Genomic DNA, 15,120 nt, shown 5'->3' with positions numbered 1-15,120 from the left:
TTTTCTCCTCCATACACTGTCTTGTCCTGGCCAGCCATTTTCTCCTCCGCGCTCTGTCTTGTCCTGGCCAACCATGTTCTCCTCCATATACTGTCTTGTCCTGGCCAGCCATTTTCTCCTCCATACATTGTCTTGTCCTGACCAGCCATTTTCTCCTCCGCGCTCTGTCTTGTCCTGGCCAACCATTTTCTCCTCCATATACTGTCTTGTCCTGGCCAGCCATTTTCTCCTCCATACACTGTCTTGTCCTGGCCAATCATTTTCTCCTCCATACACTGTCTTGTCCTGGCCAACCATTTTCTCCTCCATACACTGTCTTGTCCCGGCCAACAATTTTCTCCTCCATACTCTGTCTTCTACGGAAGGTGTATTTCCTCTCCTACCACCAGGTTACAAAATATATATTTTTTCCTCGGGTAGTCCGACTCCTAAATTCTGTTGATTATACCATACAATATGGAGGGAGGTGAAGCATTGGATAAATGTTGAAATTAAATATTATAGGTAAGGTTCTAAGAGGGTAGTTGTGTGTAGCACTGGAAAGAACTACCACTTGTTTACTATTTTGATTTTTATTGTAGAACAACAAAGAAATTGCTTGGTTCTTGATTTGATTTTTCCCACTCCATCTCCTGTGCATACAGCAACACCCAGTGATACATATTTGTTTTTGCATTTTAAATGCATTTTTATTCATGTTTGATGGGTGAGAGAGCGAATAGATTTTCTTTGGTGCAGAAGAACATTTTTGCTCTCTTGTTTGCTCTCTTCTCTTCTCTTCTCAGTTACCTTTTTCTCTCTTGCACTCTCCCCCCCCCTTTCTTTCCACCCGTCTCTCTTTCTCTCTCTCTCTCTTGTTTGCTGCCCATCCCTCCCTCATTCTGATTTATTTTCTCGTTCCTTTTCCTTTTTTTGCTCAGTAGAAATCTGAAGACTTTATGTATTTTTCTTTTTTATCACCAGGTATGAGAAATTAGCAGAGGAATGCATGAAATATATAGAGATTGTGAAACAGGCACATGTGCGTGGCCTACCAGTGCCTCGTTGTCACTATGAGGAGCGAACTGTCAGCGTTGTCAAGTAAGTAACTGTGTAATATATACAGTATTCCACCCCTCACATTTTCGTAAATATTTTACTATATCTTTTCATGTTACAACACTGAAGAAATGGCACTTTGCTACAATGTAAAGTAGTGAGTGTACAGATTGTATAACAGTGTAAATTTGCTGTCCCCTCAAAATAACTTAACACACAGCCATTAATGTCTAAACCGCTGGCAACAAAGGTGAGTACACCCCTAAGTGAAAATGTCCAAATTGGGCCCAACGTGTCAATATTTTGTGTGGCCACCATTATTTTCCATCACTGCCTTAACCCTCTTGGGCATGGAGTTCTCCAGAGCTTTACAGGTTGCCATTGGAGTCCTCTTCCACTCCTCCATGATGACATCACAGAGCTGATGGATGTTGGAGACCTTGCGCTCCTCCACCTTATGTTTGAGGATGCCCCACAGATGCTCAATAGGGTTTGGGTCTGGAGACTTGCTTGGCCAGTCAATCACCTTTGCCCTCAGCTTCTTTAGCAAGGCAGTGGTCGTCTTGGAGGTGTGTTTGTGGTCGTTATCATGTTGAAATACTGCCCTTTGGCCCAGTCTCCGAAGGGAGGGGATCATGCTCTGCTTCAGTTTGTCACAGTACATGTTGGCATTCATGGTTCCCTCAATGAACTTTAGCTCCCCAGTGGCGGCAGCACTCATGCAGCCCCAGACCATGACACTCCCACCACCATGCTTGACTGTAGGCAAGACACACTTGTCTTTGTACTCCTCACCTGGTTGTCTCCACACATGCTTGACACCATCTGAACCAAATAAGGTTATCTTGGTCTCATCAGATCACAGGACATGGTTCCAGTAATCCATGTCCTTAGTCTGCTTGTCTTCAGCAAACTGTTTGCGGGCTTTCTTGTGCATCATCTTTAGAAGAGGCTTCCTTCTGGGATGACAGCCATGCAGACCAATTTGATGCAGTGTGCAGCGTTTGGTCTGAGCACTGACAGGCTGACCCCCCACCCCTTTAACCTCTGCAATAATGCTGGCAGCACTCATACGTCTATTTCCCCAAAGACAACCTCTGGATATGACGCTGAGCACGCGCACTCAACTTCTTTGGTCGACCATGGCGTGGCCTGCTCTGAGTGGAACCTGTCTGGTTAAACCGCTGTATGGTCATGGCCACTGTGCTGCAGCTCAGTTTCAGGGTCTTGGAAATCTTCTTATAGCCTAGGCCATGTTTATGTAGAGCAACAATTCTTTTTTCAGACCCTCAGAGAGTTCTTTGCATGAGGTGCCTTGTTGAACTTCCAGTGACCAGTATGAGAGAGTGAGAGTGATAACACCAAATTTAACACCCCTGCTCCCCATTCACACCTGAGACCTTGTAACACTAACGAGTCACATGACACTGCAGAGGAAAAATGGCTAATTGGGCCTAATTTGGACTTTTTCACTTAGGGGTGTACTGACTTTTGTTGCCAGCAGTTTAGATATTAATAGCTGTGTGTTGAGTTATTTTTGAGGGGACAGCAAATTTACACTGTTATACAAGCTGTACACTCACTACTTTACATTGTAGTAAAGTGTAATTTCTTCAGTGTTGTCACATGAAAAGATAGAATAAAATATTTACAAAAATGTGAGGGGTGTACTCACTTTTGTGAGATACTGTACATCAATGTATCGCTGGTAACCCAGCTGGCTCTCTGACTCTTTACTGCCACCTACAGGGTCTTCCCGGACCTGACCGCTTCAGACCTTGTGCTGTATGTGTCCAAAGCTGTGAATTTACCTACACCCGCCGGTAAATATTACTCACTTATACCTGCCTGTCATTTTCCTCTTCTGCTTATTTCTCATAACAATCTGTTTCTATCTCAGGATCATCTCAGAGCGATATGGACACCTTTGTTCGATTTGAATTTGCCTATCCTAGTACGGTAAGGAGCACCAAAAGACTAAACTATATAAAGGCGTCATTCCACCCAGAAATGATTTCCTAACTCCTCTTACACATTGTGATCATTTATAGTGGATCCCACGTTATTGAATTTTTTATTAAAAAAAATTTAAGATATTTCCTCAAGTATAACACTCCAAGGTGGGAGAGCAGGCAGAGCCCAGGTCTAGCAGTCAATTGCCAGGGTAAAACATTACCTTCAAAAAGATCCTATCAGGGCTGTATAACACGCAGTAACATGATGGATCCCAGACTAATGATGCTGTGAGGAGTATGGCAATAGTGGCTTCTAGTGATTAATGGGAGCTGTGGATGCGAAGAGCAACAACTTTCTTGACCATTTTTTCCTACCCCTTGCTTTTATTTACTTATTACATCTCTTTTGATGTATATTTTTATGTTTGTCCCTCTAATTGTATGGAGCATAGTGTTCAATCTGTGGCCTTCTGCTGTAGCTGTTGCGGAAATGAGGCATTGCAAGGATGACAGTTACAAGCATGATTCCCAAAGGCAGAGGCATGATGGGACTTGTAGTTCTGCAACAGCTGAAGGGCCACAAGTTGAGCACCCATGGTATAGAGGCACTTTCTCACCTATCATAAATTGTTTCAAATAGATAAAAATGTTACCTAGTGTTTTTTTTTTCTGATTAAAGGTTTTTATTGATAGGTGTGTGCGTGGGTTAATACAGGTGCATCTAAAAAAATTAGATTATGATCGAAAAGTTAATTTAGTTCAGTAATTTAATTCAAAAAGTGAAACTCCTCTATTATATATATTCATTACACACAGAGTGATACATTTCAAGCATTTCTTTCTTTTAATTTTGATGATTATGGCTTACAGCTATTGATAACCCAAAATTCAGTATCTCAGAAAATTAGAATATTGTGAAAAAGTTCTATATTGTAGACTCATGGTGTCACACTCTAATCAGCTAATTAACTCAAAACACCTGTAAAGGTTTCCGGAGCCTGTAAATGGCCTCTCAGTCTAGTTCAGTAGGTTACACAATCATGGGGAAGACTGCTGACTTGACAGCTGTCCAGAAGATGGTCATTGAGACCCTATACAAAGGGGGTAAGTCACAAAAGGTCGGGGGTCTCGGTGGCCGACGATAGAGGAGCTGATGTCGGTTTGTGGCTCCTTTCAGCTGGGGTTCTGGCACGCTGCCTAGGTACACCACTATCTTCGCTCCTTGCCGGACCCCTCGTCTTTCTCCAGAGACCTCACTCCGTTTGAGGAGTATTGCGTGGGGAGCGGGAGCCTGCCGGGCACGCTGTCTAAATCCTACGGCCCACTGATCTCTCCAGGGGAGGACTATGTCCTGCCTGGGCTGGGCAAGTGGGAGCGGGATCTTCAGCTACATCTCACCCCGACGCAACGCCTGAAAGTATATACCCTGGCTTTGAAGACTCCGACCTCCGCGAAACTGCAGGAGTTGAACTATAAAATTCTCACCCGGTGGTATAGGGTTCCCTCTCTCTTGAGCAAAATCTTCCCCGACACGCCGGACCTTTGTTGGAGGTGCCAGAGTGAAGTGGGCACAATACTCCATATTTTCTGGTCCTGTCCCCGAATACGCCCATTCTGGCGAGACGTCCGGGCCCTCTTGGGGGAACTATCGGACCGGGAGATCCCGGATACCCCGGAGTTCTTCCTGCTCCAGGTTTCCTCTATGCCAATCTCGAAATGCAAAAAATCAATTATCCCCCACGTTCTGAGCGCCGCGAAGGCTTGCATCCCGGTGCTTTGGAAGACGACTAGAGTACCGACTATTGGGGACTGCATGCGCAGGATGGAGGACATTAACAGAATGGAGGACCTCGCCCTCACGAGGCAGCATCGCAGGGAACGATACGATAAGATTTGGGGTTTCTGGAATGTCTTCGTGCTTTCTGACAAAGGCAGGTCTCTGATGTGCGGTTGATCTCCACCCTGGGAGTACATGTGGGTTTGTCCATACGGGGACTTTCCCCATCATAAATGTTTGCATTGTTATTAAAGCGGTAGTATCCCGCTTTTTTTCACTTTTACCTACAGGTAAGCCTATAATAAGGCTTACCTGTAGGTACAAATAATATCTCCTAAACCGGCACGGTTTAGGAGATATTTACAGTGCATGCAGCCGCTCGCGCGAGCGGCGCATGCGCTCTGAAGGTCCGGGGGGACCTTCAATTAAGTTGCCGGGAGCTTGCCGGAAAAATCACTCCCGCGCGCATGCGCGGGAGTGACGTCATCGCGGCTCCGGCCAATCAGCGCGCCGGAGCCGTCTCTTCCGGCCAATCAGCGCGCCGGAGCCGCCGAACCCGGAAGAGACGACGAGGGATCATGGCAGCGCCGGCATCGATGTCCGGGGGTCCATGTCGGGGCTTCGTTTTAAGGTAAGGTACACATAATGGGCTAGTATGCGATGCATACTAGCTCATTATGCCTTTTTGTCTTGCAGGTTTTTTTTTTTTTTTTATAGGGTTTACAACCGCTTTAATATGCTGATAATATAAAATGAAAGTGTATGTTATGACTATAGACGTGATTTAATTTTAGACTGTTGCTAGGTGTCTGCATTCTTGGCTAAGCTCCATCTAACTGCCATTCCAATGTAAAAAGGGAGCCCTATAGTCAAGAGCACTGCTATTGCACAGGGTGCATGCAGGTGGGTGGAGCTTAGCCCAAAAGTCAAAGAAGTCAGGCTCCCTGTGCACACACAAGGAAAGGTTTAATTCAATTATAATATACAATGTTTACTTACCTACATTGTTGATGCATTGCAGGAGGAAGCCCAGCGAGATAAAACCAATGTGATAAAGGGGACCAACTCACCAGGTATGGCAAAGATGTGTAATCAGAGTGGTGATCAGTGTTCTATAACATGACTACAGAAGTGTCTCTTGTGTTATGTTCTAGTGTTTAAGGAGAAGTTTAGGCTGAATATTAATCGCAATCACAGAGGGTTGAAGAGGGCGATACAGGCAAAAGGAATCAAATTTGAAATCATCCAGAAAGGGTAAAATAGGATTTAGCGCATTTGAAGCCATGTCATGGATCTCATTGGATATTAATACATTTGTATTGTTTGCTGTGCTTATAGGGGGCTCTTTAAGTCCGATCGTGTCTTGGGTACAGCGCATCTAAAACTGGAAACTCTGGAGAGCAACTGTGAGATCCGAGATATTCTGGAGGTAAAGGGATGTTCATGCCGTGGTATCCCTGCTATTCTGCTCCACTGTCTTTCCCATAGTGTCACTTCATCAGATACCTCAACAATCTTACAAAAGTAGATTATCCAACAGACTTTGTGTAAACAGGGTAAACGTGTTGGAGTGGAGGAAAGTGAAACATGCAGAGCAGGGAAGTCAAGTTTACAGACTTGTCTTCTTTCCCACCGTATATCCCACATTCCTTTCCTCCAATCCAAAGTGTTCACCCTGTTTACCACAGTCTTCTCTGCAATCTCCATCTGTGCCCATCTCTGCAATATCCATGTCACCATTAATTTGTCCTTTATTCTCTCCATTGTTCTTTTTTACCTACTCTGTCTTATGCTCGCTTAGTTCTGTGCTTAGCTGTCTTCCCCTTCCAAATAGTGGCAGTCCATAAAGACATGAGTCACTGTAATCATTTTATCTCATGATGTTTTTCACATTAAAATGTGCAGCACACAAACCTAAATATTGCTTGGGATGAAGAACCCCATTTTGTATGCGAATGGCATATGTAATATTTCTCCAAAATTTTTATTTTACCACCACCTGAAATGGCTCATTTTTTCTCACATCTAGAGATCTCATAGAAACTCACTGTGAACTATAAACAGAAGGTAGCAGCGTATTAACACTCAAACCTGTGCATTAATCTATGTGAATTGGCGCTTATTGCAGAATAACACAAACATCAATAATATTACATGTATAACTTGTGTAAAAACCTTAATGAACTCCTAAATTAAAATGCATGGAAATGAAAATGCTGCATGTGTTATGTATTTGTAAATGACACTCATACCTGTTCTATTCTTTTCCTGGCTGCTCCTCTAAATTTCCCTTTTGTTCTGCCTCATCTGCTCTGCTCTGCTCTAATCCTCTCTGCCATCCTCCTCTACACCCTGCTCTTCTCCTCTCTGCCACCCTCCTCTACACCCTGCTCTTCTCCTCCTCTCTGCTCTCCTCCTCTACACCCTGCTCTTCTCCTCTCTGCCATCCACCTCTACACCCTGCTCTTATCCTCTCTGCTCTCCTCCTCTACACCCTGCTCTTCTCCTCTCTGCCACCCTCCTCTACACCCTGCTCTTCTCCTCTCTGCCACCCTCCTCTACACTCTGCTCTTCTCCTCCTCTCTGCTCTCCTCCTCTACACCCTGCTCTTCTCCTCTCTGCCATCCACCTCTACACCCTGCTCTTATCCTCTCTGCTCTCCTCCTCTACACCCTGCTCTTATCCTCTCTGCGCTCTTCCTCTACACCCTGCTCTTCTCCTCTCTGCCACCCTCCTCTACACCCTGCTCTTCTCCTCTCTGCCACCCTCCTCTACACCCTGCTCTTCTCCTCTCTGCCATCCTCCTCTACACCCTGCTCTTCTCCTCTCTGCCACCCTCCTTTACACCCTGCTCTTCTCCTCTCTGCTCTTCTCCTCTACACCCTGCTCTTCTCCTCTCTTCTCTCCTCCTCTACACCCTGCTCTTATCCTCTCTGCTCTCTTCCTCTACACCCTGCTCGTCTCCTTTCTGCCACCCTCCTCTACACCCTGCTCTTATCCTCTTTGCTCTCCTCCTCTGCACCCTGCTCTTCTCCTCTCTGCCACCCTCCTCTACACCCTGCTCCTCTCTTCTCTGCTCTCCTCCTCTACATCCTGCTCTTATCCTCTTTGCCACCCTCCTCTACACCCTGCTCTTCTCCTCTCTGACACCCTCCTCTACACCCTGCTTTTAACCTCTCTGCCACCCTCCTCTACACCCTGCTCTTCTCCACTTTGCCATCCTCCTCTACACCCTGGTCGTATCCTCTCTGCCATTCACCTCTAAACCCTACTCTTATCCCCTCTGCCATCCTCCTCTACACCCTGCTCTTCTCCTCTACACCCTTCTCTTCTCCTTTCTGCCATCCTCCTCTACACCCTGCTCGTATCCTCTCTGCCATGCTTCTCTACATCCTGCTCTTATCCTCTCTACCTCTACGCCCTGCTCGTATCCTCTCTACCTCTACACCCTGCTCTTATCATCTCTGCTCTCGTCCTCTACATTCTGCTCTTATCCTCTCTGCTCTCTTCCTCGACACTCTGCTCTTATCCTCTCTGGTCTCCTCCTCTACACCCTTCTCTTATCCTCTTTGCTCTCTTCCTCTATATCCTGCTCTTCTCTCTTCTTCTACACTCTGCTCTTATCCTCTATTCCATCCTCCTCTACACCCTTCTCTTATCATCTCTGCTCTCTTCCTCTACATCCTTCTCTTATCCTCTCTGCTATCCTCCTCCACATCCTGTTCTTCTCTCTGCTCTCTTCTTCTACACTCTGCTCTTATACTCTCTGCCATCCTCCTCTACACCCTGCTCTTATCCTTTCTGCTCTCTTCTTCTGCACTCTGCTCTTCTCCTCTCTGCTCTCTTCTTCTGCACTCTTCTCTTCTCCTCTCTGCTCTCTTCTTCTGCACTCTGCTCTTCTCCTCTCTGCTCTCTTCTTCTGCACTCTTCTCTTCTCCTCTCTGCTCTCTTCTTCTGCACTCTGCTCTTCTCCTCTCTGCTCTCTTCTTCTGCACTCTGCTCTTCTCCTCTCTGCTCTCTTCCTCTACACTCTGCTCTTATCCTCTCTGCTCTCTTCCTCTACACTCTGCTCTTATCCTCTCTGCTCTCTTCCTCTACACTCTGCTCTTACCATACCAGGAACCAGACAGATATCTCTGCTCCTTCTTCTACACCCTGCTCTTATCCTCTTTGCTCATTCTACACCCTGCCCTTATCCTCTCTGGTCTCTTCCTCTACACCCTGCTCCTATCCTCTCTGCTCTTTCTCTTCACCCTGCTCTTTATCCTCACAGCTCCATCTGCTTTCCTCTTGTCTACTACACTGTTCTCTTATCCTATCTGCTCTCCTCCTCTACATCCTGCTCATGTCCTCTCTGCTCTCCTCCTCTACACCCTGCTCATGTCCTCTCTTCTCCCCTCCTCTACACCCTGTTCACATCCTCTCTGCTCTCCTCCTTTACATCCTGCTCTCGTCCTCTCTGCTCTTCTCCTCTACACACTGCTCAAATCATTTCTGCTCTCTTATCTGCTCTTATGCGCTTATGCTTTATCTGCTCTACTTTCATCCTGTGCATGTTGCTTTTATTTACTCCTCTCCATCTGCTGTATTTTTTTATTTTACCTCCTGCTTTCATCCTCTCTTCTTCATATGCTTTGATCCCCTTCTGTACGTGCCTATCTCTGCTTTCCTTACTGTACATTCTGCTGTTATGGTATGTGCTGTCCTTTACATTCTGTTCAAATTATGTCTACTCTTCTCCTATAATCTTTGCTTTCCCTTTCATTCATTGACGGACACAGCTCCTGATCTTCTTAACCATTGGGTTATACTGCTCCCTACAGGAGTAGGACACTAGGCAGAAAAAAAAGTCTGGCTACGCCTATGTGCTGTCCCAGGGGGTATACTCCCTCTCTCTGTTATAGGTACTTAGTTTTTTCTACCTAGTCAGGAGTAGAGACCTAGTTCCTTGCTGGGATCTCTGGTCCTAGCAATATTTTCTTTTTATATATAATTTTTTTTGTCCTGGATTTTTTCCTGTGAGATCTACAATCAACTGCCGGACTGGGCGACGAGCTGGATAATCTAGATCCAGTGGTCAAAAATGGTGTAAGGATTCTCGCGCTATCGCCGCTTAAAATATGATGTATACATCTCAGGTGCTGCAAGTACTAAACTTTTACCTAAACAGTAATTATAGTCAATGTGCAAAGAGATAAAATTGTACTGCGCTCCTAGATAATATCAGCAAAACCGTTTACGGTTATACCAGATAAGCACATGTATAGATAAAAAATTGTATCTCAAAATAGGCCACTATAAAATTTCGATATGGGGTGCATTTATGTGCCAGCTATCCTAATTTCTAAAATGTAATTACTGTGATATTTTTTTAAACTTATCTATGTGTCTGCACTTATGCACTTTAATCGCAGCACAACCATTATTTATTATTGAAGCAGATACGATTTATTGAAGTATATGAATTTTTATGCACCCAATATCGAAATTTAATAGTGGCCTATTTTGAGAAACAATTTTTTATCTATATATGTGCTTATCTGATATACCCGTAAAAGGCTTTGCTGATATTATCTAGGAGCGGAGTACAATTTTATCTCTTTGCACATAGATCCAATGGTCACCCCAGTCTAACCAGTAAGCGCGGGCAGACCTCAGCTCCGCGTTAGGTCGGCCGCGACGTACCGGACATGGAGCTGGCCTGCGAGTTAAATGACTCGCGAGGTCGCATACGACCGGGTCTCGGTCTGAGTCGCAGCGTTCCTCCTGCGGCTCCCCTAGTTGCTCAGCTCTCTGTATCAGCAGTGGTCCTTCAGAGTGTCTTTTGGCTCAAATACTGGTCTGCGGACCAGACTTTTAAAAAGGCCTTGACTGATCTTCCCTTTTAAGGAGATCGCCTGTTTAGTGCTACCCTGGATGATATCCTTAAAGGTCTCACAGGAGGGAAGAGTACCTTTCTTTCGCAGGCTCGTCGTAGACGGGGGCCCTCCTTTTCAGCTCATAAAAAGCTTTTTCGTCCCTCAGGGTCGACTGACAAGGGAATCGGAGCCCTTTTGGGCCGCTTCTGGAGGATCCAAGCAAACTTGGTCTGGTAAATCAAGAGCAGGCTTCTCCAGACCCGCGGACAAGGCCATGAACTTCAGCACGAAGGTGCACCCTCACCTGTATCTGGGGTGGGGGGGGGGGGCGTCCTTGCTGGTTCCCAGACCCGTGGACCCCCCTGGCACAAGTCAGGTGGGTCCACGAGGTAATTCCCTCCGACTACAAGATCAAGTTTCGTTCTTACCCTCCAGTAAGGTTCTTCCTTCCAATGTGTGACTGTCTGTTTATGGGGCTGTGCAAGACCTTTTACTTTAAAGGGAGATGGTCTGGGTTCCGACTTCGGAACATTTTCAGGGGTTGGTTTCGGGACCCATGGACTTCCCAGGTGCAAGACAAGTGGATCCACAAAGTCATTTGGTCTGGCTACAAGACTGAGTTTCCCTCTTGTCCCCTGGCAAGGTTTTTTCCTTCCAATTTGTACCTGTCCCCAGACTGCTTACAGGGCCTGTTTGGGGCAGTACAAGACCTGTTCCTTCAAGGGGTGATTGTCCCAGTTTCGACTTCAGAATGTTTTCCGGGTTTTTACTCAAACCTGTTTACAGTCCCCAGGAAGGAAGACAGGGCACATCCAATTCTTGACCACAAGGCGCTGAACTGCTTTGTGCGGGTGCAGAGGTTTAGAATGGAGTCCGTTCACATGGTGGTGCCTTCCTTGCATCAGGAGGATTTTTCTTACCTCCATCGACATCAAGGACGCTTTCCTTGACATTCTAATATGTGTCAGTCTCCAGCACTTCCTCCTCTTTGCTGTGGGAGAGGAGCATTATTAGTTTGTGGCGTTACCCTTTGGTCTCGTTTCTTCTCCTCGGGTCTTCACAAAAGTGTTTGGCCCCGGTGCTAGCATTGTTACGCCAATGGGGGATCGCGGTACGGAGCTACTTTGGACGACCTCCTTCTGCAAGCGGAGTCTCCTACTGCTCTGGTGAAAAACCTGGTAATCACCATACGAGCTTGAGGGTGTTTGGCTAGATTCTGAATTTTCAGAAGTCTGCTCTGGTTCCCGTCCACAAAGCTGGACTATCCAGGTCTGAGTCTGGGCTCAGCTTTAGCCAGAGTGCTCCTTTCTCTGGACAAACTCCAGAAACTGCAGGTCGTAATTCATCTCCTGCTGTCCAACAGATAGTAATGCCTCCGGACTTGCATGCTGGTGCTGGGGCCTTATGGTGTCTACCTTCGAGGCAGTTCAATTTGCACAGTTCCATAGGAGGTCCCTGCAAGGGAGATTTTAGCCAAATGGGACAAGAATCTGCAGTCTCTGGACAAGCAGATCCAGCTTAGCCGGGAAACGAGAAAGTCCCTGGTATGGTGGCTTCGTTCTTCAGGGCTTCGGCTGGGCAAATCCTTCCTCCCCTTGCATTGGACAGTGTTCACCACAATTGCAATCCTGTCCGGCTGGGGAGGCGTCCTCGGCAAAATTTCTGCTCAGGAGGTCTGGACACTGGAAGAGTCTAGACTACCGATCAATGTCTTGGTATTCCGAGCGAACATACTGTACCTGGAACATTGAATGGATCGTCCACTGCACATTCAATCAGACAATGCCACAGCCGTGGCTTATGTCAATCACCAGGGGGGCACAAGAAGGGTCCTGGCAGCTCTGGAGGTATCCGGCATTTTAAGGTGGGCAGAACGGTTCGTTCCAGCCCTCTCCGCCATACACATGCCTGGGGTGGAAAACTGGCAGGCAGATTACCTCAGTCGGCAGGCTTTGGACCAAGGGGAGTGGTCCCTTCATCCGGAGGTGTTTCATCAGTTGTGTCTCCGGTGGGGCATCCTTGAGATGAATCTGTTGGCATCCCGGCTCAACAGAAAGGTGCAGAGGTTTGTGGCTAGGTCACAGGATCCTCTGGCAGACATCATGAATGCGCTGGTTTCCCCGAGGGGTCAGTATTGTCTGCTTCATGCCTTCCCTCCTTTTCAAGCATCTTCCAAGACTTATACGCAGGATTGAGGCAGAAGGGATTCCAGTCATCTTAGTGGCCCCGAACTGTCCTCACCGGGCTTGGTACGCCGATCTGATGCGGCTGGTCGCCAACGTTCCTTGGAAGCTTCCTCTCAGGGAGGATCTGCAGTCCCAAGGACCAATCTTCCATCCTGCTTTACGGTCGATGGCTTTGATGGCTTGGCTGTTGAACGCCAGGTGCTGATGGATAGATGTTTGTCTGAGCCTGTGATTCCAATGCTGTTAAAAGCTAGGAAATTTACTTCTAGAAAGATCTACCATTGTACGTGGAAGACGTACATTGCGTGGTGTGAGTCTCTTGGGGTTCATCCTCGCTCTTTTTTCGGTGGCTCGGATCTTGACCTTCCTTTAACAGGGGGTTGAGCAGAAACTGGCCTTGAGTGTACTATCAAGGGTCTGGCGTCGGCCTTAGCGGTCTCCTTTCAATGGCCCTTGGCCACATACTCCTTGGTGTGTACTTTTCTTCAGTGAGTTAGGCACTTGACCCCTCATGTACGGTCTCTGTTGCCGCCTTGGGACCTCAATTTGGTGCTCTCAATCCTCCAGAAGCCTCCTTTTGAGAACCTTCAGGAGATTCCCCTGCTTACACTGTCCCAGAAGGTGGCCTTTTTGGGGGTCTTCACCCCTGCGCGCAGGGTGTCGGAATTGGCAGTGTTACCCTGTCAATCACCTTACTTGGTGGTTCACAGTGATAAGGTGGTTCTTTGTCCCTGTCCGTCGTTCCTTTCTCAAGTTGTCTCTGATTTTCATTTGAATGAAGACATTGTGTTGCCTTCCCTGTGTCAAAACATCTGAAGGAAATTGCTTTGCATACCTTGGATATGGTCCGGGCGATTAGGGTGTACTAGGCAGCTACAGAGTCTTTTAGGAAATAAGACTCACTATTTGTGCTTACGGATGGGCCTCGGAAAGGGTTGTCCGCTTCCTGTGTGACCATTTCCAGATGAATCAGCAGACGGTGATTCAGGCCTATTCTATCAAGGGTCAGGTTCCTCCTTTCCCTGTCAAGGCGCACTCTACTTGGGCGCTTAGTGCCACCTGGGCATTCCGTCATAAGGCATCAGTGACGCAGGTTTGCAAGGCAGCCACCTGGTTGTCGGTGCATATTTTCACAAAGTTCTATAAAATGGATGTGTTGGCATCTGCAGATGCTTCCTTTGGCCACAAGGTTTTGCAGGCTGCTGTTTAGAGGACCTGGTCCTCTTTGAGGGTGTATTGTTTTTTTTCAGGTGAGCTCCAGTTGTTTTGCTTGAGCCCCTGTTTACCTGGTTGGCTATAGTTAGCCTTGGGAATTTCTTTTTTGCTGTTCCCACCCCTCATGTTTAACACTGCTTTGGGACGTCCCAATGGTTAAGATCAGAAACTGTGTCAGTCAATGAACGAGTAAATGGGATTTTTGACCTATCGTAAAATCCATTTTTCTGAGTACCTATAGCAGAGAGAGGCGGTATACCCCCTGGGACTGTCCATAGGCATAGCCAGACTTTTTTACTGCCTAGTGTCCTACTCCTCCAGAGGGCAGTATAACCCATTGGTTAAGAAGATAGGGACCTGTGTCCGTCAATGAACATCAGAGAAATGGATTTTATGGTAAGTCAAAAATCCCATTTTTATAGTCTGTGCTGGCCTCCTATATACCTTACTGTCTACCTATCTGCTCTGTTCTCTATCTACACTCTTATTTTCACCCTGCTCTAATTCTGCTCCACTGAGCTCTGTTCTGCTTCTCTACACCTCGCTGACCTTTCTGCTTTTGTCTCTATCAGCAGTCTATTTACTATTTTCCTCTACCCTCCGCTTTTATACTGTCTGCTTTAATTTCCTTTTTCAACAATGCTTTTTTTCTACGCTTTGTTTTGTTTTTTCCTTATTTATATGCTCTGCTCGATCATTGTCACAGATTGACAGTATTATTTTTATGTTTGCCTCTCTCTTCTTTTTGTTTTCCTAGGTGATGGATGGCCGTAAACCTTCTGGGGGAAAACTGGAAGTGTTAGCCCAAATTCGTGAACCCCTTACATCTCAACAACTCAGCAGCACCACTGAGAAATGGCTGGTTGTAGAACCCATCTCTCTTCCTCCAGTAATAATCTTCTAAGTATTTTAATACCACATGACCTTTTTAACATGCATGATATCCTTCAGCTCCCTAGAAATACTAACCGTGATTATGAAAATAAGGATCAATTCTGATGCAAAAAAGAGAGTTAGAGCGCTGACATCTTCATTGTTAAATTCAGTTATTAGTGATTTGCCCAAAGTAGAAATGGTAGAACCAGGGCAAG

At 46.3% G+C, this 15,120-nt stretch overlaps 1 protein-coding gene across 2 annotated transcripts in view; it reads left to right on the top strand.

The window, feature by feature from the left end:
* CC2D1A (coiled-coil and C2 domain containing 1A) overlaps positions 1-15,120 on the top strand; it is a 153,548-nt gene that overhangs the window by 91,118 nt on the left and 47,310 nt on the right. For both annotated transcript variants that reach the window (XM_082254838.1, XM_082254837.1), the window contains exons 17-23: positions 964-1,080; positions 2,788-2,861; positions 2,939-2,997; positions 5,792-5,843; positions 5,925-6,024; positions 6,109-6,199; positions 14,787-14,918. In XM_082254838.1, coding sequence (XP_082110964.1) covers positions 964-1,080; positions 2,788-2,861; positions 2,939-2,997; positions 5,792-5,843; positions 5,925-6,024; positions 6,109-6,199; positions 14,787-14,918 — 625 coding nt within the window. The remainder of the gene's footprint in view (positions 1-963; positions 1,081-2,787; positions 2,862-2,938; positions 2,998-5,791; positions 5,844-5,924; positions 6,025-6,108; positions 6,200-14,786; positions 14,919-15,120) is intronic.

The sequence above is a fragment of the Pelophylax lessonae genome, assembly GCF_965119305.1.
Source record: "Pelophylax lessonae genome assembly, chromosome: 4".
NCBI classification, from domain to species: Eukaryota; Metazoa; Chordata; class Amphibia; order Anura; family Ranidae; genus Pelophylax; species Pelophylax lessonae.
This window is presented reverse-complemented; position numbering and strand designations above follow the sequence as displayed.